The 24,343-nt window shown below is 42.4% G+C and overlaps 1 protein-coding gene across 1 annotated transcript; it reads left to right on the forward strand.

Annotated features, from left to right (window-relative positions):
- The first annotated feature begins 13,040 nt into the window (after positions 1-13,040).
- Positions 13,041-23,718, forward strand: c1qb (complement component 1, q subcomponent, B chain). The gene is made up of 5 exons (XM_036967905.1): positions 13,041-13,262; positions 13,535-13,721; positions 14,068-14,249; positions 14,575-14,778; positions 22,902-23,718. The coding sequence occupies exons 1-5, from the start codon at positions 13,260-13,262 to the stop codon at positions 23,073-23,075; spliced, it is 750 nt and encodes a 249-aa protein (XP_036823800.1). The 5' UTR covers positions 13,041-13,259; the 3' UTR covers positions 23,076-23,718.
- Positions 23,719-24,343: the final 625 nt, after the last annotated feature.

Consider the following 24,343-nt stretch of genomic DNA (forward strand, 5'->3'; position numbering starts at 1 on the left):
ATGTCTGTAAACACTCCAGCTTGTTGGTCTGCGCTCTGAGGACGCGGCTAAGGATGCAGTCTGGGCCGGCAGCCTTGAGAGGGTTAATTCGCTTGACTTTCCTGGGATATGTGGGACGGTAGCGTCCCACCTCGCCAACAGCCAGTGAAATTGCAGGGCACCAAATTCAAAACAACAGAAATCCTATAATTAAAATTCCTCAAACATGCAAGTTTTTTACACCATTTTAATGATAAACTTGTTGTAAATCCAGCCACCGTGTCCGATTTCAAAAAGGCTTTACGACACACCAAACGATTATGTTAGGTCAGAGCCAAGTCACAGAAAAACACAGCCATTTTTCCAGCCAAGAGAGGAGTCACAAAAAGCAGAAATAGAGATAAAATGAATCACTAACCTTTGATGATCTTCTTCTGATGACACTCATAGGACTTCATGTTACACAATACATGTATGTTTTGTTCGATAAAGTTCATATTTATATCCAAAAATCATAGTTTACATTGGCGCGCTGCGTTCAGTAGTTCAAAAACATCTGGTGATTTTGCAGAGAGTCACATCAATTTACAGAAATACTCATAATAAACATTGCTAAAATATACAACTGTTATGCATGGAATTTTAGATCCACTTCTCCTTAATGTAACCGCTGTGTCAGATTTTTTTTAAACTTACCGGAAAAAACACACCATGCAATAATCTGAGTACAGCGCTAGTAGTAGTAGTAGCATGACCAATGTGTGTCAGTTGTCACCAGAGGGTTCTATTGGGTTCTGTTTTTGTGTCAGTTGTCACCAGAGGGTTCTGTTGGGTTCTGTATGTGTGTCAGTTGTCACCAGATGGTTCTGTTGGGTTCTGTTTTCATGTCAGTTGTCACCAGAGGGTTCTGTTGGGTTCTGTTTGCATGTCAGTTGTCACCAGAGGGTTCTGTTTGTGGCCTGGTATTCAGTATGACAGCTTTTCAGCTAAGGCCCTGTCTAGACTTGACAGTTCATGTAGCTTTAGTATTCTGGTAATCAATCAAATTTATTTATAAAGCCCTTCTTACATCTGCCGATGTCACAAAGTGCTGTACAGAAACCCATCTTAAACCCCAAACAGAAAGCATTGCAGATGTAGAAGCACGGGGGTTAGGAAAAACTCCCTAGAAAGGACAGATCTTAGGAAGAAATCTAGAGAGGAACCAGGCTCTGAGGGGTGGCCAGTCCTCTTCTGGCTGTGCCGGGTGGAGATTATAACAGAACATGGCAAAGATGTTCAAATGTTCATAGATGACCAACAGGGTCAAACAATAATAATCCTCTACTTTGAAAAGCCCTCTACAGTGGTTGTAGAGGGTGCAACAGGTCAGCACCTCAGGAGTAAATGTTAGTTGGCTTTTCAAAGCCGATCATTCAGAGTTAGAGACGGCAGGTTCAGTAGAGAGAGAGAGCCCAAAACAGAAGGTCCGGGACAAGGTAGCACGTCTGGTGAACCGATCAGGGTTCCATAGCTGCAGGCAAAACAGTTGAAACTGGAGCAGCAGCATGACCAGGTAGACTAGGGACAGCAAGGAGTCATCAGGCCAGGTAGTCCTGAGGCATGGTCCTAGGGCTCAGGTCCTCCGAGAGAAGAGAGAGAGAAAGAGAAAGAAAGAGAGAGAGAGAAAGAGAAAGAGAATTAGAGGGAGCATACATAAATTCACACAGGACACCGGATAAGACATGAGAAATACTCCAGATATAACAGATTGACCCTAGCCCCCCGACACATAAACTATTGCAGCATAAATACTGGAGGCTGGGACAGGAGGGGTCGGGAGAGACTGTGACCCCATCCAACGATACCCCCGGACAGGGCCAAACAGGCAGAATATATCCACACCCACTTTGCCAAGGCACAGCCCCCACAGCACTAGAGGGATATCTTCAACCACCAACCTACTACCCTGAGACAAGGTCAAGTATAGCCCACAAAGACCTCCCCCACTTCACGAACCCGCGAGGGTCGCCAACCAAGACAGGAAGATCACATCAGTGACTCAACCCATTTTTAGTGACGCACCCCTCCTAGGGACGGCATGGAGGAGCACAAGTAAGCCAGTGACTCAGCCCCTGTAATAGGGTTAGAGGCAGAGAATCCCAGTGGAGAGAGGGGAACCGGCCAGGCAGAGACAGCAAGGGCGGTTCGTCGCTCCAGTGCCTTTTCGTTCACCTTCACACCCCTGGGTCAGACTACACTCAATCATAGGACCTACTGAAGAGATGAGTCTTTAATAAAGACTTAAAGGTCGAAACCGAGTCTGCATCTCTAAAATGGATAGGCAGACCATTCCATAAAATGGAGCCCTATAGAAGAAAGCCCTGTCTCCAGCTGTTTGCTTAGAAATTCTTGGGACAATTATGAGGCCTGCGTCTTGTGACCGTAGCGTACTTGTAGGTATGTACGGCAGGACCAAATCGGAAAGATAGGTAAGAGAAAGCCCATGTAATGATTTGTAGGTTAGCAGTAAAACCTTGAACTCAGCCCATGCCTTAACAGGAAGCCAGTGTAGGGAGGCTAGCACTGGAGTAATGTGATAAAATGTTTTGATTCTAGTCAAGGTTCTGGCAGCCGTTTTTAGCACTAACTGATGTTTATTTAGTGCTTTATCCAGGTAGCCGGAAAGTAGAGCATTGCAGTAGTCTAACCTAGCAGTGACAAAAGCATGGATTCATTTTTCTGCATAATTTTTTGCCAGAAAGTATCAGATTTTTGCAATGTCACAAAGATGGAAAAAAGGTGTCCTTGAAATATTCTTGATATGTTCATCAAAAGAGAGATCAGGGTCCAGAGTAACGCCGAGGTCCTTCACAGTTTTATTTGAGACGACTGTACAACCATCAAGATTAATTGTCAGATCCAACAGAAGATTTTTTTTTTTTTCTAGAGATCTAGAAACTAGCATCTCTGTTTTGTCCGAGTATAAAAGTAAAACATTTGCCGCAATCCACTTCCTCATGTCTGAAACAGAGGCTTCCAGGGTAGGCAATTTTGGGGATTCACCATGTTTCATTGAAATGTGTGTCGTCTGCACAGCAGTGAAAGTTGACATCACCAAGAGGTAGAATATATAGTGAAAACAATAATGGTCCTAAAACGGAGCCTTGAGGAATATCGGAGCCTTGAGGAATATCGAAACGCACTATTGATTTGTCAGAGGACAAACAGAGATGAACTGATGTGTTTCCGACAGATAAGATCCAAACCAAGCAAGGACTTGTCCTCATAGACTAATATGGGTTTCCAATCTCTCCAATGTGATGATCGATGGTGTCAAAAGTGGTACTAAGTTCTTGGCGCAAAAGTGCAGACGTAGAGCCTTGGTCTGACACCATTAAAAGTAAATGTACCACCATTACAAATGCGGCCTCTTGTACTATGATGGTCTAAAACCAGATTGGAGCATTTCGTATTGATTATTTGCCTTCAGGAAGGCAGTGAGTTGCTGTGTAACAGCTTTTTCAAAAACATTTGAAAGTTAACATTCATTGCTATACAGACGATACACAACTGTACATTTCGGTGTTCCTCAAGGTTCCGTTTTAGGACCACTATTGTTTTCACTGTATATTTTACCTCTTGGTGATGTCATTTGGAAACATAATGTTAACTTTCACTGCTATACAGACGATACACAGCTGTACATTTCGATGAAACTGTGAATCCCCAAAATTTCCCTCCCTGGAAGCCTTTAAAATGTTTTTGAAAAAGCTGTATACATTTTATATACATTGTTTGTCTTCAGGAAAGCAGTGAGTTGCTCTAACAGCTTTTTGTTAAATGTTGAGAGGAATGGGAGATTTGATATAGGCTGAAAGTTTAAAAAATATTTTCTGGGTCAAAGTTTGGCTTTTTCAAGAGAGGCTTTATTACTGCCACTTTTAGTGAGTTGGTGTCACGCCCTGACCATAGAGAGCCCTTGTTTCTCTATGGTGCTGTAGGTCAGGGCGTGACTCGGGGGTATTCTAGTTTATAATTTATATGTTGTGTTCTAGTTTATATTTTCTATGTTGGTGTTTTGTATGATTCCCAATTAGAGGCAGCTGGTAATTGTTGTCTCTAATTGGGGGATCATATTTAAGTAGCTATTTTTCCCACCTGTGTTTGTGGGATATTGTTTTGTGTTTGTGCATGTGCACCACGTAGTCACGTTTCGTTGTTCGTTTATTGTTTTGGTTATGCTGAAGTTTCACTTAGTAATAAAGATGTGGAACTCTACGTACGCTGTGCCTTGGTCCAGTTCTTATGACAACCGCGGGGGATATGGTCACTAGTGTAACCAGGAGGAGAGGCCTCATTTAACACAGTAAATTCATCAGGCTTAAACCATGTTTCAGTCAGGCCAATCACATCAAGATTATGATCAGTGATTAGTTCATTAACTATAACTGCCTTGGAAGTGAGGGATCTAACATTAAGTAACCCTACTTTGAGATGTGAGATATCACAATCTCTTTCAATAATGACAGGAATGGAGGAGGTCTTTATTCCAGTGAGATTGCTAAGGTGAACACCGCCATGTTTAGTTTTATGGCCCAACCTAGATCGAGGCATAGACACAGTCTCAATCGGGAAAGCTGAGCTGACTACACTGACTGTGCTAGTGGCAGACTCCACTAACAGCCTGCTGCCTGGCCTGCACCCTATTTCATTGTGGAGCTAGATGAGTTAGAGACCTGTCTATGTTGGTAGATAAGATAGGATGGAGTCCAGCTAGGATGGAGTCTGTCACTCCTCAACAGGCCAGGCTTGGTATTGTTTGTGGGTGAGTCCCAGAAAGAGGGCCAATTATCTACAAATTCTATATTTTGGGAGGGGAAGAAAACCGTTTTCAACCAGTGATTGAGTTGTGAGACTCTGCTGTAGAGCTCATCACTCCCCCTAACTGGGAGGGGGCCAGAAACTCTGCTATAGAGCTCATCACCCCCCCTAACTGGGAGGGGGCCAGAGCTTCTGCTGTAGAGCTCATCACTCCCTCTAACTGGGAGGGGGCCAGAGACTCTGCTATAGAGCTCATCACTCCCCCTAACTGGGAGGGGGCCAGAGACAATTACTCAATGCCGACACATCTTTCTAGCTGATTTACACGCTGAAGCTATGTTGCGCTTGGTGACCTCTGACTGTTTCATCCTAACATCGTTGGTGCCGACGTGGGTAACAATATCCCTATACTCTCTACACTCGCCAGTTTTAGCCTTAGCCAGCACCATCTTCAGATTAGCCTTTACGTCGGTAGCCCTGCCCCCTGGTAAACAGTGTATGATCGCTGGATGATTTGTTTTAAGTCTAATACTGCGGGTAATGGAGTCACCAATGACTAGGGTGTTCAATTTGTCAGAGCTAATGGTGGGAGGCTTCGACGTCTCAGACCCCATAACAGGAGGAGTGGAGACCAGAGAAGACTTGGACTCTGACTCTTATGACAACCGCAGGGGATATGGTCACTAGTGTTTCATGCTTAACGGGGAGAATCGGTTGAATGTTTCAGTCGGCTGAATGAGCGACACTGGTTAAGCATTCCTACAGCATTTCCTTCCAGAAGCCATGAGAAAGTTGGCCGGCTGCGGGGATCGTGCGAGGGGATTTATACTACTATCTGTACTTATTGGCGGGCATAGACGCTGTTTCATCTTTCCTACACTTAAATTACCCTTGCCTAAAGATTGCGTCTGAAGCTGGGCTTGCAGCATTGCTATCCTCGAAATAAGGAGATCGTTCTCCTGTATATTATGAGTACAGCGACTGCAATTAGAAAGCATCATGTACTACTTAGCTTCAGCTGGTGGAGGTCCTGACAAACCATGTCCAGATAAAGCATCATGTTAATGTTACTACTGGTTGGCTGGTGGAGGTCCTGTAGAACCACGTCCAGATAAAGCATCATGTTAATGTTACTACTGGTTGGCTGGTGGAGGTCCTGTAGAACCACGTCCAGATAAAGCATTATGTTAATGTTACTACTGGTTGGCTGGTGGAGGTCCTGTAGAACCACGTCCAGATAAAGCATCATGTTAATGTTACTACTGGTTGGCTGGTGGAGGTCCTGTAGAACCACGTCCAGATAAAGCATCATGTTAATGTTACTACTGGTTGGCTGGTGGAGGTCCTGTAGAACCACGTCCAGATAAAGCATCATGTTAATGTTACTACTGGTTGGCTGGTGGAGGTCCTGTAGAACCACGTCCAGATAAAGCATCATGTTAATGTTACTACTGGTTGGCTGGTGGAGGTCCTGTAGAACCACGTCCAGATAAAGCATCATGTTAATGTTACTACTGGTTGGCTGGTGGAGGTCCTGTAGAACCACGTCCAGATAAAGCATCATGTTAATGTTACTACTGGTTGGCTGGTGGAGGTCCTGTAGAACCACGTCCAGATAAAGCATCATGTTAATGTTACTGCTGGTTGGCTGGTGGAGGTCCTGTAGAACCACGTCCAGATGAAGCATCATGTTAATGTTACTACTGGTTGGCTGGTGGAGGTCCTGTAGAACCACGTCCAGATAAAGCATCATGTTAATGTTACTACTGGTTGGCTGGTGGAGGTCCTGTAGAACCACGTCCAGATAAAGCATCATGTTAATGTTACTACTGGTTGGCTGGTGGAGGTCCTGTAGAACCACGTCCAGATAAAGCATCATGTTAATGTTACTACTGGTTGGCTGGTGGAGGTCCTGTAGAACCACGTCCAGATAAAGCATCATGTTAATGTTACTACTGGTTGGCTGGTGGAGGTCCTGATGAATCACGTCCAGATAAAGCATCATGTTAATGTTACTACTGGTTGGCTGGTGGAGGTCCTGTAGAACCACGTCCAGATAAAGCATCATGTTAATGTTACTACTGGTTGGCTGGTGGAGGTCCTGTAGAACCACGTCCAGATAAAGCATCATGTTAATGTTACTACTGGTTGGCTGGTGGAGGTCCTGTAGAACCACGTCCAGATAAAGCGTCCGGGGTGAAAAAGGTCAATAAACAAAGTAGAGCGAGGAAAAAGTAAATAAAAATAAAACGGTAATAAAAAAGTACAAATCGTAAAGTTGGCAGGCAGCAAAGAAACGTCAGCAACAAACCGCACAGCAGCACGTAAACAAGTCTACAAGTTGTGACCGGAAATGACGATGTCTGGGTGTATTCTAAGAATTCATGTGAATTTGATAATACGATCATCCATTGATGTCTGTTTGTGCGGAGCTTGATTTGTAATGCCTAAAAATACAAATGTGAATGCTATGTAAGTAGAGAAAAGATATATGTACTACAGTACCAGTCTAAAGTTTTAGAACACCTACTCATTCAAGTTTTTTTTATTTAAAAAAAAAACTATTTTCTACATTGTAGACGACATCAAAACTATAAAATGACACATATGGAATCATGTAGTAACCAAAAAAATGATAAACAAATCAAAATCTTTTTTATATTTGAGATTCTTCAAAGTAGCCACCCTTTGCCTTGATGGCAACTTTTCATACTCTTGGCATTCTCTCAACCAGCATCATGAGGTAGTCACCTGGAATGCATTTCAATTAACAGGTGTGCCTTCTTAAAAGATAATTTGTGGAATTTCTTTCTTTCTTAATGTGTTTGAGCCAATCAGTTGTGTTGTGACAAGGTAGGGGTGGTTTACAGAAGATATGGTAAATTTGGTAAATGACCAAGTCCATATTATACAAAGAAAAATTACAGTCTATCATTAATTTAAGACATGAAGGTCAGTCAATACGGAACATTTGAAGAACTTTGAAAGTTTCTTCAAGTGCAGTCGCGAAAACCATCAAGCGCTATGATGAAACTGCCTCTCATGAGGACCGCCACAGGAAAGGAAGACCCAGAGTTACCTCTGCTGCAGAGGATAAGTTAATTAGAGTTAACTGCACCTCAGATTGCAGCCCAAATAAATGCTTTGAGTGTTGAAGTAACAGACACATCTCAACATCAACTTTTCAGAGGAGAATGCATGAATCAGGCCTTCGTGGTCTAATTGCTGATGATGGAGTGCTGAAACAGATGACCTAACCTCCACAATCACACGACCTCAACCCAATTGAGATGGTTTGGGATGAGTTGGACTGCAGAGTGAAGGAAAAGCAGCCAACAAGTGCTCAGCATATGTGGGAAGCATTCCTCATGAAGCTTGTGGAGAGAATGCCAAAAGTGTGCAAAGCTGTCATCAAGGCTACTTTGAAGAATCTAAAGTATAAAATATATTTTGATTGGTTTAACACTTTTTTGGTTACTACATGATTCCATATGTGTTATTTCATAGGTGTGACGTCTTCACTATTATTCAACAATGTAGTAAACAGTAAAAAATATAGGTGTGTCCAAATTTTTGACTGGTACTGTATGTAAAGAGTTGATGATTTTATGCAATTCTTCAACAGTCCTACAGGCTATGTGTCAGTGTGAATCTTGTCTCATATTTTCCCCTCTTTTTGGGGTATGACATTAATAATATTGCAGCTGTATAGCTAATAGGCTATGTGCTCAGGGGTATGACATTACAGCTGTATAGCTAATAGGCTATGTGTTCAGGGGTATGACATTACAGCTGTATAGCTAATAGGCTATGTGCTCAGGGGTATGACATTACAGCTGTATAGCTAATAGGCTATGTGTTCAGGGGTATGACATTACAGCTGTATAGCTAATAGGCTGTGTGTTCAGGGGTATGACATTACAGCTGTATGACCAATAGGCTATGTGTATGACATTAAAACCTCTTGACGCACCGATCCCTTTAGCGGGATAATTTTCTTCAACATCCGGTGAATTGCAGAAATTACTAAAAATATTTAATTTTCATGAAATCCCAAGTGCAATATACCAAAACACAGCTTAGCTTGTTGTTAATCCACCTGGCGTGTCAGATTAAAAAAAAAAAACTTTACGGTGAAAGCAAACCATGCAATTATGTGAGGACAGCTCTCAGCAGACAAAACATTACAAACAGCTAGCAGCAAAGTAGATTGGTCACGAAAGTCAGAAAAGCAATAAAATTAATAGCTTACCTTTGATGATCTTCGTATGTTTGCACTCACGAGACTCCCAGTTACACAATAAATGTTGTTTTGTTTCATAAAGATTCTCTTTATCTCCAAAAACCTCCATTTGGTTGGCGCATTTTGTTTAGTAATCCGCTCATGCAGGACACGAAGGGCAGACGAAAATTCCAAATAGTATCCGTAAAGTTCGTAGAAACATGTCAAATGTTTTTTATAATCAATCCTCAGGTTGTTTTTACAATAAATAATCGATAATATTTCAACCGGACGGTAGCTTTTTCAATAGAAGAGAGAAAGAAAAGGTCTCGCTCCAGGCGCGCGCATGAACAAATCTAAGGACATCTGGCTATCCACTGACGCGATGTGATCACTCTCGCTCATTTTTCAGAATAAAAGCCTGAAACTATGTCTAAAGACTGTTCATACCTTGTGGAAGCCATAGGGAAAGGAATCTGGTTGATATCCCTTTAAATGGAGGCTTGCAATGGAAAAGAGAGGGTTCAGAAAAGCAGCACTTCCTGGTTGGATTTTCTTCAGGTTTTCGCCTACAATATCAGTTCTGTTATACTCACAGACAATATTTTGACAGTTTTGGAAACTTTAGATTGTTTTCTATCCTAATCTGCCAATTATATGCATATTCTAGCTTCTGGGTCTGAGAAAGAGGCAGGTTACTTTAGGCACGTTTTTCATCCAAACATCAAAATACTGCCCCCTAGCCTCAAGAGGTTTTAATAACATTACAGCTGTATAGCTAATAGGCTATGTGTTCAGGGGTATGACATTACATCTGTATAGCTAATAGGCTATGTGTGTGTAGATGGACTGAGTTGAACGAACATACAGCTGCCAAGGTGATAATGGCTGGGGTCATTTCGGCTTCTTTCTGCTGTTCTCCAAACAGCATTTAGAGGCTTTTAACCATGGTTGAGGTCCTGTATATTCTGACTAAAACCCTGGTTGAGGTCCTGTATATTTTGACTAAAACTGAAACCCTGGTTGAGGTCCTGTATATTATGACTAAAACCCTGGTTGAGGTCTTATATTCTGACTAAAACCCTGGTTGAGGTCTTATATTCTGACTAAAACCCTGGTTGAGGTCCTGTATAGAACAATCTTACAATTATCTACTTCGGTTTAGATACAAGCATCATGTAACTTCTAACACAAGACAACCCTGGTTGAGGTCCTGTATATTCTGACTAAAACCAAGCATCATGTAACCTCTAACACAAGACAACCCTGGTTGAGGTCCTGTATATTCTGACTAAAACCAAGCATCATGTAACCTCTAACATAAGACTTGGTGAAAGTCTGTTTTTTGGACCTACCTTTTTTCCATTCGTTTTTTTTCCTTCACAGACTCCATGAAATGGTGACCTCTTCCTAAATATTTGGTCAAATTAATAATTTAGTGTATGGTTTCCTAGAAAACAGGGGTGACTCAACTAACCCTTAGGCTCACATTACACCACTCTCCCTCCCCTACACTGTGCTTTTGACCAAATATTCTGTAATTTTGGGTGCCAGACCTGGTTGAGGTCTTATATTCTGACTTAAACCCTGGTTGAGTACCTGTATATTCTGACTAAAACCCTGGTTGAGGTCCTGTATATTCTGACTAAAACCCTGGTTGAGGTCTTATATTCTGACTAAAACCCTGGTTGACATCTGATATTCTGACTAAAACCCTGGTTGAGGTCTTATATTCCGACTAAAACCCTGGTTGAGGTCTTATATTCTGACTAAAACCCTGGTTGAGGTCTCATATTCGGACTAAAACCCTGGTTGAGGTCTTATATTCTGACTAAAACCCTGGTTGACATCTGATATTCTGACTAAAACCCTGGTTGAGGTCTTATATTCGGACTAAAACCCTGGTTGAGGTCTTATATTCTGACTAAAACCCTGGTTGAGGTCTTATATTCTGACTAAAACCCTGGTTGAGGTCTTATATTCGGACTAAAACCCTGGTTGACGTCTGATATTCTGACTAAAACCCCGGTTGAGGTCTTATATTCGGACGAAAACCCTGGTTGAGGTCCTGTATATTCGGACTAAAACCCTGGTTGAGGTCCGGTATATTCTGATTGAAACCCTGGTTGACGTCCTATATATTCTGACTGAAACCCTGGTTGAGGTCCTGTATATTCTGACTGAAACCCTGGTTGAGGTCCTGTATATTCTGACTGAAATCCTGGTTGAGGTCTTATATTCTGACTGAAACCCTGGTTGAGGTCCTGTATATTCTGACTAAAACCCTGGTTGAGGTCCTGTATATTCTGACTGAAACCCTGGTTGAGGTCTTATATTCGGACTGAAACCCTGGTTGAGGTCCTGTATATTCTGACTAAAACCCTGGTTGAGGTCCTGTATATTCTGACTGAAACCCTGGTTCAGGTCCTGTATATTCTGACTAAAACTAAAACCCTGGTTGAGGTCCTGTATATTCTGACTAAAACCCTGGTTGAGGTCCTGTATAGAACAATCTTACAATTATCTACTTCAGTTTAGATACAAGCATCATGTAACCTCTAACACAAGACAACCCTGGTTGAGGTCCTGTATATTCTGACTAAAACCAAGCATCATGTGACCTCTAACACAAGACTTGGTGAAAGTCTGTTTTTTGGACCTACCTTTTTTCCATTCGTTTTTTTTTCCTTCACAGACTCCATGAAATGGTGACCTCTTCCTAAATATTTGGTCAAATTAATAATTTTGTGTATGGTTTCCTAGAAAACTAACCCTTAGGCTCAAATGACTCCACTCTCCCTCCCCTACACTGTGCTTTTGACTTGGACTGAACTAGGTGACAGTACTCATTTTGGGTGCCAGTACTGTTTATATTTAGGTGTTGGAACTTTGGAAACTAATATTCGATTAGAGGTGCAGGAAGTCAAGCAGTAGAGAATTCAAAGTGTTCTCTTTCAGGGTTATCCAGCACAAAATCAACCACTGTGTTTAGAGGATCTGGAAATGTCTTGGACTCCTGGCTGAACAACAGATTTCCCACAAGGACTATACAGTTTGAATTGAGGAGGAGGAAGAGGAGGAATGTCAGGAGGAGGGTGAAAAAGAGGAGCAGAAGCAGGAGAAAGAGGCACCAGGAGGAGGGTGAGGAGGAAGAGGAGCAGGAGGAGGAAGAGGAAGAGTAGGAGGAGCAGGAGGAGGAAGAGGAGGTACCAGGAGAGGAGAAAGAGGAGGAGCAGGAAGAAGAGGAGGCGGAATAGGAGGAGGTACCAGGAGGAGGAGGAAGAGGAGGAAGAAGGGGAGGAAGAGGAAAAGGAGGAGGGAGAGGAAGAGCAGGAGAGGAGAAAGAGGAGGAGCCGGAGGACGAGGAGGAAGAGGAGGAGGGAGAGAAAGAGGAGGAGTGGAGGAAGAGGAGGAGGAGGAGAGGAGGAGGAGCAGAAGAGAAGGAAGAAGAGGAGGACTAGGGTTAGGGTTAGGAGGACAAGGGGTGTTATTTAGAGTCTTGATGAAGGTGACTCTCCAAAGGGTCAGTTGGAGACGGCAGGTCAGAGTTTAAGTCTTCAGAGGTCAGTCGGAGACAGCAGGTCAGAGTTTCGGTCTTCAGAGGTCAGTCGGAGATGGCAGGTCAGAGGGTTCTTTGTCACAACATCAGCAGCATTACAAGAGGAAGCAGGTCATAAGTGAAACAACATCTCCATAACAGCACAGTAGTCAGAACACACAGTCTGTGTTCCCAATGGCACACTATTAACTGCAACTCTATGGACCCTGGTCTAAAGTACTGCACTCAATATGGTATGGGTGCCATTTAGGATCCAGAAACACTCTGACCTCAGGAGCTCTTCCCTGTTCTCAGTCCAGTAAGAGGAACCAGGAAGACAGATGGGGGATTGGGGGTGAAGAGGAACCAGGGAGACAGAAAGTGCTGAGAGAGACAGAATGACGGGGGTGTAATTATAATAATTATATGGGAAATTTTTGTTGTGGTCATGCAGTGTTCGATGTGACTGTCCTCTTCCTCTTTCAGCTGAGCTTCTCTCAGTGTCTCTCTCTCTCTCTCCCTCCATCAGTCCATCTGTAAATCAGTCTCACCGTTCATCTCTCTCTCTCTCTGTTCATCAGTCAGTCTGTCTGTCTGTCGTTGTCTTCAGAAAGACCGACACTCTTGGAGCCTCTAAGGAGCCCACAGTCATCTGAAAACGACAGACCACCAACTACAGACCCCTCCCAGAGGCTGGCAGACGACGGCACATATCAGATGGTATGTTAATGAGAAGGATAACTATCACACTGACACTAATGACTTGTATTGATGAAGCACAGTGTGGCTAATTGAACACTGTATGTAATCTGATAGACCAGCAATTATAACAGTAGTAGTGTTGTCCTGATCTGTTCTGGTTCCAACCGGGATTGAGTCTGACATAACGCTGTGTGTGTGTGTGTGTGTGTGTGTGTGTGTGTGTGTGTGTGTGTGTGTGTGTGTGTGTGTGTGCGTGTGTGTGTGTGTGTGTGTGTGTGTGTGTGCATAAGGCCACCTGGTGGTTGAGGTGGGGTACTGCTGCTGTGATGGTGGGCAGCATCCTGGCCTCCCTTGTAACCTCTGTTGCCATGGAGCCCAGCTGTAACGCAAACCTTGGTTACCCCGGAATACCTGGGATACCAGGAGCTCACGGAGCCAACGGTAAAGACGGACCAAAGGGAGAGAAGGGAGACCCAGGTAACGCACACTATCCTGTTATGGCCTGTAATGCCTCTCTGAGCGGTCTGTGTAACATAGACACTAAGCTATCCTGTTATGGCCTGTATTGCCTCTCTGAGCGGTCTGTGTAACATAGACACTAAGCTATCCTGTTATGGCCTGTAATGCCTCTCTGAGAGGTCTGTGTAACATAGACACTAAGCCATCCTGTTATGGCCTGTAATGCCTCTCTGAGCGGTCTGTGTAACATAGACACTAAGCTATCCTGTTATGGCCTGTAATGCCTCTCTGAGCGGTCTGTGTAACATAGACACTAAGCTATCCTGTTATGGCCTGTAATGAGCAGTCTGTGATGCATGTGCAGGTGAGTCTGGTCTGCGAGGGAAGGGTCTGAAGGGGGAGCCAGGTGAATCAGGTCCTCCAGGACGGTCAGGTCTTCAAGGGAACCCCGGTCGGCTTGGACCCAAAGGACCCCCTGGCCCCCCTGGGGAGAAAGGTAGTCCCTCTGGGGTCGACTCCTCCCTCACCTCCTTCTTCTCCTGCAAGGTAAACAACAACACCTCTTTCTCCTATAATACAAGGTAAACAACAACACCTCTTCCTCCTATAATACAAGGTAAACAACAACACCTCTTCCTCCTGGTTAACATGGTTTAAACTGTAAAGTACATGACACTGCAACAACATGTCCCTTCGGGGACATTAAAGCCAGTAACATACTCTATGTGTTCGTTCTCTCTCTCTCTCTCTCTCTCTCTCTCTATCTATCTCTCTCTCTCTCTCTCTCTCTCTCTCTCTCTCTCTCTCTCTCTCTCTCTCTCTCTCTCTCTCTCTCTCTCTATCTCTCTCTCTCTCTCTCTCTCTCTCTCAGAGGAACACAATTCAGCAGCCTCCTAAGAACTTGCCCATTCGTTTCGACGGACCAATACTGTCGGGCCTTGACCCTAGCCTGGAAGGTGTATCGCTGAAGGACGGGTTGTTTAAGTGTACCATTAGTGGCGTGTACTTCTTTACCTATCATCTGTCGGCTAAGAGCCTGATCTGTGTTAACCTGAAGAAGGGGACAGAGACCAAGGTTAGTTTTATTATTCTACCAGGAAACATGAGCTGTGTTTTAATACCCATTCTAACATACTGTATACTACATACTATTAGTTCATTTTAGTATACTGTATCTGAACGGTATCCTTTCAGTTGAGTGTACAAGCGCTTCACCTGTCTACCGGAAGATGATGCTGTTGCTATGCAACCTCTTGCTAACCCTAACCATAGCATAACAAACGACTAGCTAGACGTTATACGATTTTGGGTTGTCAGATTGTTCCGTCCGTAAATTCCTCAGTTATTCTGCACTCTTGCACTGCTCTGAATGTCCATTGAGAACTCAAAATGATTAAACCACTTAGCTAAGAATGACGTGAATAGTGAAATCAATAAACGCTGGGTGGTTAGTGGGATAGCAGATGGTTAATATACTGCCTGGCAAGTTCGTTGTATTAGTATCCAACTGACGTTAGATAGCTAGTCAACATACCCAGTGCATACTGCTGTAATGCTATGCGTTTCATAAGGGCAGCGTAGCTAACAAATTGCCAGCCAACTTATTTGAAAAGTCATTACTTTATTACATTGATCACCATTTTCTAAACATTTGTCATAATTAGTTAAAGCATTGAATTTGTATCCGATCTCGTCGAACTTTGGCTGCATATTTTCCTCCATTGTCTTCAAATCTAAAAACGTTGTGAAGCCAAGCCCGATTTCTGAAGAATTGCATTATGGGACCTAAAAGCACAGAAATAGTGTATTTTGGCGAATTTAGTATGACATTTGGGAACTTTTGGCATACTAAATATATCGATACTATAACCAATAAGCATACAACATACTGCATTTGTCACAAATAGTATGGTTAGTGCGGTTAGTATGAGTATTCGAATACAGCTATAGACTAATTAGACAGGGTCAGGGGTTAGGGGTAAGGGTTAGGGGTTAGGGGTTAGGGTTAGGGGTTAGGGTTAGTATGAATATTTGAATACAGCTATAGACTAATTAGACTGGGTTAGGGTCAGGGGTTAGGGTTAGGGGATAGGGTTAGGGTTAGGGGTTAGGGTTAGGGGTTAGGGTTATGGTTAGGGGTTAGGGTTAGGGGATAGGGTTAGGGTTAGGGGTTAGGGTTAGGGGTTAGGGTTATGGTTAGGGTTAGGGGATAGGGTTAGGGTTAGGGTTAGGGGTTAGGGGTTAGGGTTAGGGTTAGGGTTAGGTTTAGGGGATAGGGTTAGGGTTAGGGTTAGGGGTTAGGGGTTAGGGTTAGGGGTTAGGGTTAAGGGTTAGGGGTTAGGGTTAGGGGTTAGGGTTAGGGTTAGGGGTTAGGGTTAGGAGTTAGGGTTATGGTTAGGGTTAGGGTTAGGGTTAGGGTTAGGGGTTAGGGTTAGGGTTAGGGTCAGGGGTTAGGGTTAGGGGTTAGGGGTTAGGGTTAGGGGTTAGGGTTAAGGGTTAGGGTTAGTATGAATATTTGAATACAGCTATAAGACTAATTAGACTGGGTCTAAAATAAACCCTGTAATCCTGTAAATTCAACATGTCCTAACCTGGGATTTAAACTACATTAGACATGACTAATTACTACATACAGCAAAACCTCAAATTGCAGAAATAAGTCAATTAAATCACTGATGAGAGAATTGCCAGATGAACGATAACTAAAATATCAGTGCAGATGGCACTCTTTTTGCTCAGTGAAGATATGTGTTAAAGGTAATGAATGTTTAGGGGAATGCTGCAGACTCTGTTACACAGCAGAAAGGTCACCTCAAATCCAGAGGTGGGGTCATATTTTAGCTGAATAGTGATAACACATGGAATTTCACATTTGAAAACATAAATCACATGTGAAGTGTTCCAAATACATGTTTTCACATGTGAAGTGCTCCAAAAACACATGTGAAGTGCTCCAAAAACACATTTTCACATGTTCTATATTAGCGGCCAATCACAATGCACTTGGGTACTTTTTGGCCCTTGTCGCAGTTAAACTTATAGAATACTTAAGATGTATTTATGGCACAAACTGTTTTAAAAAGTCCTTATACAATGTTATCGTCTACTGAGGTGAAAAGAGTGGAAACAACTTTGAATGTATTTCTACAGCTGGACTGTATTTTGTCAGTAAATAAACAACCACAAACTGTATTTAGGAAGTAGACAGAAATTAAAATTCACTTATTTTCAGTATCGGAATACTTCCTGAATTGACTGGAAATGAAAAGGAATTGACCTCAACATTGGTTATCACACATTGGGATTCAACCACACCCAGGATTTGAACTCACAACCTCTTCGATGACAGCAACCTGAATTTCCTGCTTCGCCACCAGGTCTGTGACCATGACAGAGATCGACCACAGATTTATTGTCAAGAATACATTTCTGAACTTGAGCTAACAAGTTGCCTCGAATCAAAGTTTTCAAATGGTGCTATTAACTGACAACACCAAGTGAAAAGTAGCCGTGCTCAGGAACATTTCAATCAGATCAAGCATAACCAGGCGATAGACAACACCCGTGTAGCTGGTGTTTTGGCGTTGTCAGAGGTGTAACTGTGGTAGAGCTGTCAAAACGGTGAGCGGCTGCTTGTGGGGTTATTGTCAAGAGGCCACACCCGTCCTACTCGCGTTAGACGTTCAGAACAAGAAACTGTTGAATAATCATTAAAGAAAATAATAAGGATTTCTATCAGCCTCGTCGGGGTGTAGATTACATCTCAACATTACATTATATAGGGTCAACATTACATCTCAACATTACATTATATAGGGTCAACATTACATCTCAACATTACATTATATAGGGTCAACATTACATTATATAGGGTCAACATTACATCTCAACATTACATGATATAGGGTCAACATTACATCTCAACATTACATTATATAGGGTCAACATTACATTATATAGGGTCAACATTACATCTCAACATTACAGTGTTCCAACTTGGAAACAAGGATGCATGGGATTTCAGATTTGCACTTGTAACCTTTTGGTCTGGAGTGCATTAATGTCTAAGCAGGGCTGCCAGATGGTTATTTGTTACCAAGAACATACACTGAGGGTTAAAGAACTTTAAGAACACCTGCTTTGCATGACATAGACTGACCAGGTGAATCCAGGTGAAAGCTTTGATCTTTTACTGTTGTCACTTGGTAAATCCACTTCAAACAGTGCAGATGAAGGGGGGGGGGGGGGGGGGGTTAAAGGATGATTTTTAAGCCTGGACAATTGAGATAGGGATTGTGTATGTGTGCCATTCAGAGGGTGAATTGTCATGACAAAATATTTAAGTGCTTTTGAACAGGGGTATGGTAGTAAGAGCCAGGTGCATCGGTTTGTGTCAAGACCTATAACGCTGCTGGGTTTTTCACCCTCAACAGTTCCAATGTGTAGAATGGTCCACCACCCAAAGGACATCGAACCAACTTGACACAACTGTGGTAGGCATTGCAGTCAACTCTTTCAACACCTTGTAGAGTCCATGCCCGGACATATAGAGGCTGGTCTGAGGGCATGTATTAAATATAAAGCTGCATTCGTAACCATGTGGGAGGTGGTAATTTACCAGTTGTGAAGTTGTAAATACCAATTGGATGCATTCACGTGCTTTGAAATCATTGGGAAACGCCAACAAGCTGTGTCGACCATAAGCTGAAAGTACAGCGATCCTCATCATCATCCTGCTGGGAAACTAATTACAGAGTTCAAAAAACCTATTGATAGATGTATTTTTCACTAATAATGTTCAGTTACATTTAACTGCTGAAAATGCTGTTATGGAGGACATTTGGAGGACATTTGGAGGACATTTCTTCAGTAGGTGACGCCAGAGGTCACCATGTGGGAGAAGTCAAAGCTCAGGGATGAATAGACTCGTTTCCCACTAGTAACTAACTACCAGTTGGAGGGGCACTCAAGTGGATTTTTCGCAGTCGTATGTGGTAAATTCCCGCTTGGTTGCGAACACGGCATTAGTTACAACCATTACTGCACTTTGACATGTAGGTGGGGGCAATGTGCTGATGGGGTATTTGTGCTGTCAGCAGAAATGTACCAGTTTAAGAGGTTTAATCTTTACGTGGATGAATGGTTGAGCACCCCTCTTGACATTGTCAGTTCTGCAATCTTTGTCAGAACTTGTGACATTCAAGAGTTGTTAAGAAGCTGCAGCTGGTTCACTTGTAACTACTGTCAACTAGTTACTGTAAAATTATTCAACTAATCCATCACACACACTGACCTGATGGTCTGGAAGGAAAGTGAGCACTACAATTACATGGTGGCTATAAATTAAATACTTAATGTTTTTTTGGTATCACATGTACAGTTGAAGTCGGAAGTTTACATACACTTAAAGAGGCAATCTGTAGTTGCTACAAACATTTTTGGACTTACATTATACTGCTGAAGTCAGAAGTTTACATACACCTTAGCCAAATACATTTAAACTCAGTTTTTCACAATTCCTGACATTTAATCCTAGTAAAAAAATCCCTGTTGTAGGTCAGTTAGGATCACCACTTTATTTTAAGAATGTGAAATGTCAGAATAATAGTAGAGAGAAGTATTTATTTCAGCTTGTATTTCTTTCATCACATTCTCAGTGGGTCAGAAGTTTACATACACTCAATTAGTATTTGGTAGCATTGACTTTAAATTGTTTAACTTGGGTCAAATGTTTTGGGTAACCTTCCACAAGCTTCCCACAATAAGTTGGGTGAATTTTGGCCCATTCCTCCTGACAGAGCTGGTGTAACTGAGCCAGGTTTATAGGCCTCCTTGCTCGCACACAGTTTTTCAGTTCTGCCCACAAATGTTCTATAGGAATGAGGTCAGGGCTTTTTGATGGCCACTCCAATACCTTGACTTTGTTGTCCTTAAGCCATTTTGACACAACTTTGGAAGTATGCTTGGGGTCATTGTCCATTTGGAAGACCCATTTATGACCAAGCTTTAACTTCCTGTCTGATGTTCTGAGATGTTGCTTCTATCTATCCACATAATTTTGCTCCCTCATGATGCCATCTATTTTGTGAAGTGTACCAGTCCCTCCTGCAGTAAAACAACCCCACAATATGATGCTGCCACCCCCATGCTTCACGGTTGGGATGATGTTCTTCAGCTTGCAAGCTCCCCCTTTTTCCTCCAAACATAACGATGGTCATTATGCCAAACAGTTATATTTTTGTTTCATCAGACCAGAGGACATTTCTCCAAAAACTATGTGCAGTTGCAAACCGTAGTCTGGCTTTTTATGGCAGTTTTGGAGCAGTGGCTTCTTCCTTGCTGGGCGGCCTTTCAGGTTATGTCGATATAGGACTCATTTAACTGTGGATATGGATACTTTTGTACCTGTTTCCTCCAGCATCTTCACAAGGTCCTTTGCTGTTGTTCTGAGATTGATTTGCACTTTTCGCACCAAAGTACGTTCATCTCTAGGAGACAGAACGAGTCTCCTTCCTGAGCGATATGACGGCTGCGTGGTCCCATGGTGTTTATACTTGCATACTATTGTTTGTACAGATGAACGTGGTTGCTCCCAAGAATGAACCAGACTTGTGGAGGTCAACAATTTTTTCTGAGGTCTTGGCTGTTTTCTTTTGATTTTCCCATGATGTCAAGCAAAGAGGCACTGAGTTTGAAGGTAGGCCTTGAAATACATCCACAGGTACACCTCCAATTGACTCAAATGATGTCAATTAGCTTATTAAAAGCATCCAAACCCATGACATAATTTTCTGGAATTTTCCAAGCTGTTTAAAGGCACAGTCAATTTAGTTAAGTAAACTTCTGACCCACTGGAATTGTGATACAGTGAATTACAAGGGAAATAATCTGTAAACAATTGTTGGAGAAATTACTTGTGTTGTGCACAAAGTAAATGTCCTAACCGACTTGCCAAAATTATACTTTGTTAAGAAGAAAATTGTGGAGTGGTTGAAAAATGAGTTTTAATGACTCCAACCTAAGTGTAGGTAAACTTCCGACTTCATCTGTTTATATTTCATCCTTCAACAAGGCTCCAGAACTGACCATGTATAAGCTGAATGTTCATGAACAGAGCAGATTCACCGGGATGACATAACTATTACGAGAGACCAGAAAGAGCTAGCTGAAAGCCACACCTACATTTAACCACACCTGCAAACTTCTGATATGCTGCTGCTGTTACAGTATGCTCTCAATCAGTGAATGCACAGTAGGTTAGTGAAGGCACAGTAGGTTACTGGAAACAGAAGTTACTGACAAAATTGCTTGTGGCAGTAAGTGCCCTGCACGTTACTGGCAACATTTTGCCAGTAAGTTATTGTGACTTTTAACTTACTGACAAGTAGTTTACAGTTAAGATATTAGTAATTCATAGCAACAAGTTGCCATTAAGTTAGTGGAAAATTCTCAACAATCTCTTCACAGAGCAGCTCATTACTGTCACGTTCTCTTTCAAAGTTCACAGAACACACCTTGTCGAAAGAGGTTCTCTACTTGCATTGGCATAACCATCAAACAATTACACTGCTACAAAACTTCCACTGACGGTTGGCACAAATAAACACATTTGATCACACCTCGAAATGTGCTAATGAGTCCCACAGTACATTGCCCCCAGCTATCAAAGCGCAGTGATGATTGTACCTTATGTTCAAAGTATTGGAAATGTACCATTATACCTACAAGGTACAGATGTGAGTTAATATGTGTGCCTGTGAAGTGTACCTTTGACCTTTTTGTACCCCAGGGAACAGCACTCTAACCCTTACGTTTTGAGTGTGTTAATACATGTTCCAAGCAATAAGTTTGAACCTGGTGAACCGCAGAAACATCGATGCACACAACCAACAGGTTGTCATTTCAAATCTCCAAATAATTAATGTATACTCTGCATCAAACGTATTTGAGCACTGCTAGTTTTAAGTTGGTGGTGATAATTGGACAACTGTTTACTTGATGCTGGGCAACTTTTATCAAAATGCAGAAATGCATTCTTGCCAATAAGTCTGCCTATATTAATTTCACATTCACTTATCTGGTGGTGTAGCTGCACTGTAGCAGGACATTTCAGGTGACCAAGAGGTTTTGAGTTCAAATCCCAAAGTTGGTCAAAATACAAAATTATGATAAATACTTTTTACAGTAATTGAAATCAGAATACAGCAGCATACTGTAATTTTATAGAAATAACACCTTCAAGTTCGTATATATTTACTTTATTTTTTACTGTAGCTTTGGGCAAAGTGATGTACACAGACCAGGTGGTTTAGCAGGAACTTCAGGTTCAGCAACCAAATGGTTGAGAGAATATTTTTTTGTTTTGCTACTTCTGCATTTATTTTATTCTGATCTTAATATAAAGCATTTGATTCTGACTGGATCTTTGTATGACAGGGGCCAGGATTCAATCCAAAACTGTGTTATAGCGCACTTTGACATTTACAGGGCATTCCTGATTGAGCCGACATCTGCAGCTATTACTTTGACATTTACAGGGCATTCCTGATTGAGCCCACATCTGCAGCTATTACTTTGACATTTACAGGGCATTCCTGATTGAGCCGACATCTGCAGCTATTACTTTGACTACGACCTCTGTGAACATTGCCTTTAAAAGATGCATTGTCGACAGCATTGTACACACTGAATCCCAGCTTGTGGTTGTGAAGGGGTTCTGTTGTGATGGTGTTATATTGTTGTTGTTGTTGTGAAAGTGTCCTGTTGTTGTGAAGGTGTTTTGTTGTTGTCGTGAAAGTATTCTGTTGTTGTTGTGAAGCTGTTCTGTTGTTGTTGTGAAGGTGTTCTGTTGTTGTTGTTGTGAAGGTGTTCTGTTGTTGTTGTGAAAGTGTCCTGTTGTTGTTGTGAAGGTGTCCTGTTGTTGTTGTGACGGTGTTCTGTTGTTGTTGTGAAGGTGTCCTGTTGTTGTTGTGAAGGTGTCCTGTTGTTGTTGTTACGGTGTTCTGTTGTTGTTGTGAAGGTGTCCTGTTGTTGTTGTGAAGGTGTCCTGTTGTTGTTGTTACGGTGTTCTGTTGTTGTTGTGAAGGTGTCCTGTTGTTGTTGTGAAAGTGTTCTGTTGTTGTTGTGAAGGTGTTCTGTGATTTTAAGGTTATTATTGTTCTAGGTTATGTGATAAAAGTTGTTGTTGTTGTTGTGAAGGTGGGGTTCTGTGATTCGTCGAGTGGATTCCTGGTGACGTCTGGGTCGGTGGTGCTGGATCTGTTGGAGGGAGACGTGGTGTCTCTACAGCCCACCGATAACAACGCTATCATCACTAAAGACGAACGAGCTGACAACACTTTCACCGGCTTCCTGATCTTGCCCAAATCATAGAACCACATGAAATCACACAGAGCCACACAGAACCACATTGAATGAGCTCAAACCAGATTCAACCAGATCTAATCTCGGTTACCCAGAAGTAACATTTTTGCGAAAGTTTGTCACTTCCTGTTTTACTTCAATTTTGAACAATCCTGATTCTATCAAATAATCAATGATGAAAACCCCAAACCAGGAACTACCGCAGATCGTAATCCCATAATTATACGTGAGCCTTGACAGATTGTTTCCAATTACACACAGAATTTGTCCACGAGAGATTAAACCAGATCACACCTGCTGAAACCAGCTTCCCGCTCTTCCACACCACATAAAATACATATCATAGCCACATCATTCTGTTCTAGAAGCATCTGCAGAACAACCAACCATCTCTGTGTCTGTTTCTGCCTCCCTGTCTATACTGCTGCTGCTTGCTGAGACAGTTCATCAATCAATCAATCAATTCATTTCCCCAGGTCGTTGGTTGTAAATGAGAACGTATTCTCAGTTAACTCACCTGGTGAAATGAAGAATACATTTCAAATAAATCAAATAATCAGTCATGTATTGCATCTGCTGAGCTGCCTACCAAAACTCAAAGATACCATTTTGGAAATGAGTTTGCCATCAATAAAGTGATTTGTTACCAGTTTTTTTTTTTTAAATCAACAGTATACATTGTTTGTGAAAGATGTTGAGGCTGTCTACACTTTACACTTACATGTGACTTCTGCTATCAGAATAGGAGGATCGCTTTGAAAAGACAGGTCTCGATGCACAGAAGTGCCACTGTGGTCAGATAGAGTTCACATCTGTCGGACCACCACAGACTTGTGGTGGCTTTTTAATTGTGGAAGGTGGGCTCATAGTAATGACTGGAACGGAATAAATGGAATGGTTCCCATGTGTTTAATACCATTCCATTCACTCCGTTCCATCCATTATTATGAGCTGTCCTCCCCTCAGCAGCCTCCTGTGCTGACCACTTCAGGAGGTGGTCAGGGATGTATTGTGTGTGGATTTCTCCTCAGTCTGGATGTCAGGGATGCATTGTGTGTGGATTTCTCCTCAGTCTGGGTGTCAGGGATGTATTGTGTGTGGATTTCTCCTCAGCCTGGGTGTCAGGGATGCATTGTGTGTGGATTTCTCCTCAGTCTGGATGTCAGGGATGTATTGTGTGTGGATTTCTCCTCAGCCTGGATGCAATCAGGTGACTGAAAGCGCCTACAGTGGGCGACATCATCAGCACTCCTCCCACAAGTCTCCAGAAAACGTGT

The sequence above is a fragment of the Oncorhynchus mykiss genome, chromosome Y (assembly GCF_013265735.2).
Source record: "Oncorhynchus mykiss isolate Arlee chromosome Y, USDA_OmykA_1.1, whole genome shotgun sequence".
NCBI classification, from domain to species: Eukaryota; Metazoa; Chordata; class Actinopteri; order Salmoniformes; family Salmonidae; genus Oncorhynchus; species Oncorhynchus mykiss.

Coding starts and splice junctions, on each gene's coding strand:
- c1qb (XM_036967905.1), top strand. Junction 13,722..14,067: donor GGGAGAGAAGGGAGACCCAG/GTAACGCACACT, acceptor ATGCATGTGCAG/GTGAGTCTGGTCTGCGAGGG. Junction 14,250..14,574: donor CCTCCTTCTTCTCCTGCAAG/GTAAACAACAAC, acceptor TCTCTCTCTCAG/AGGAACACAATTCAGCAGCC.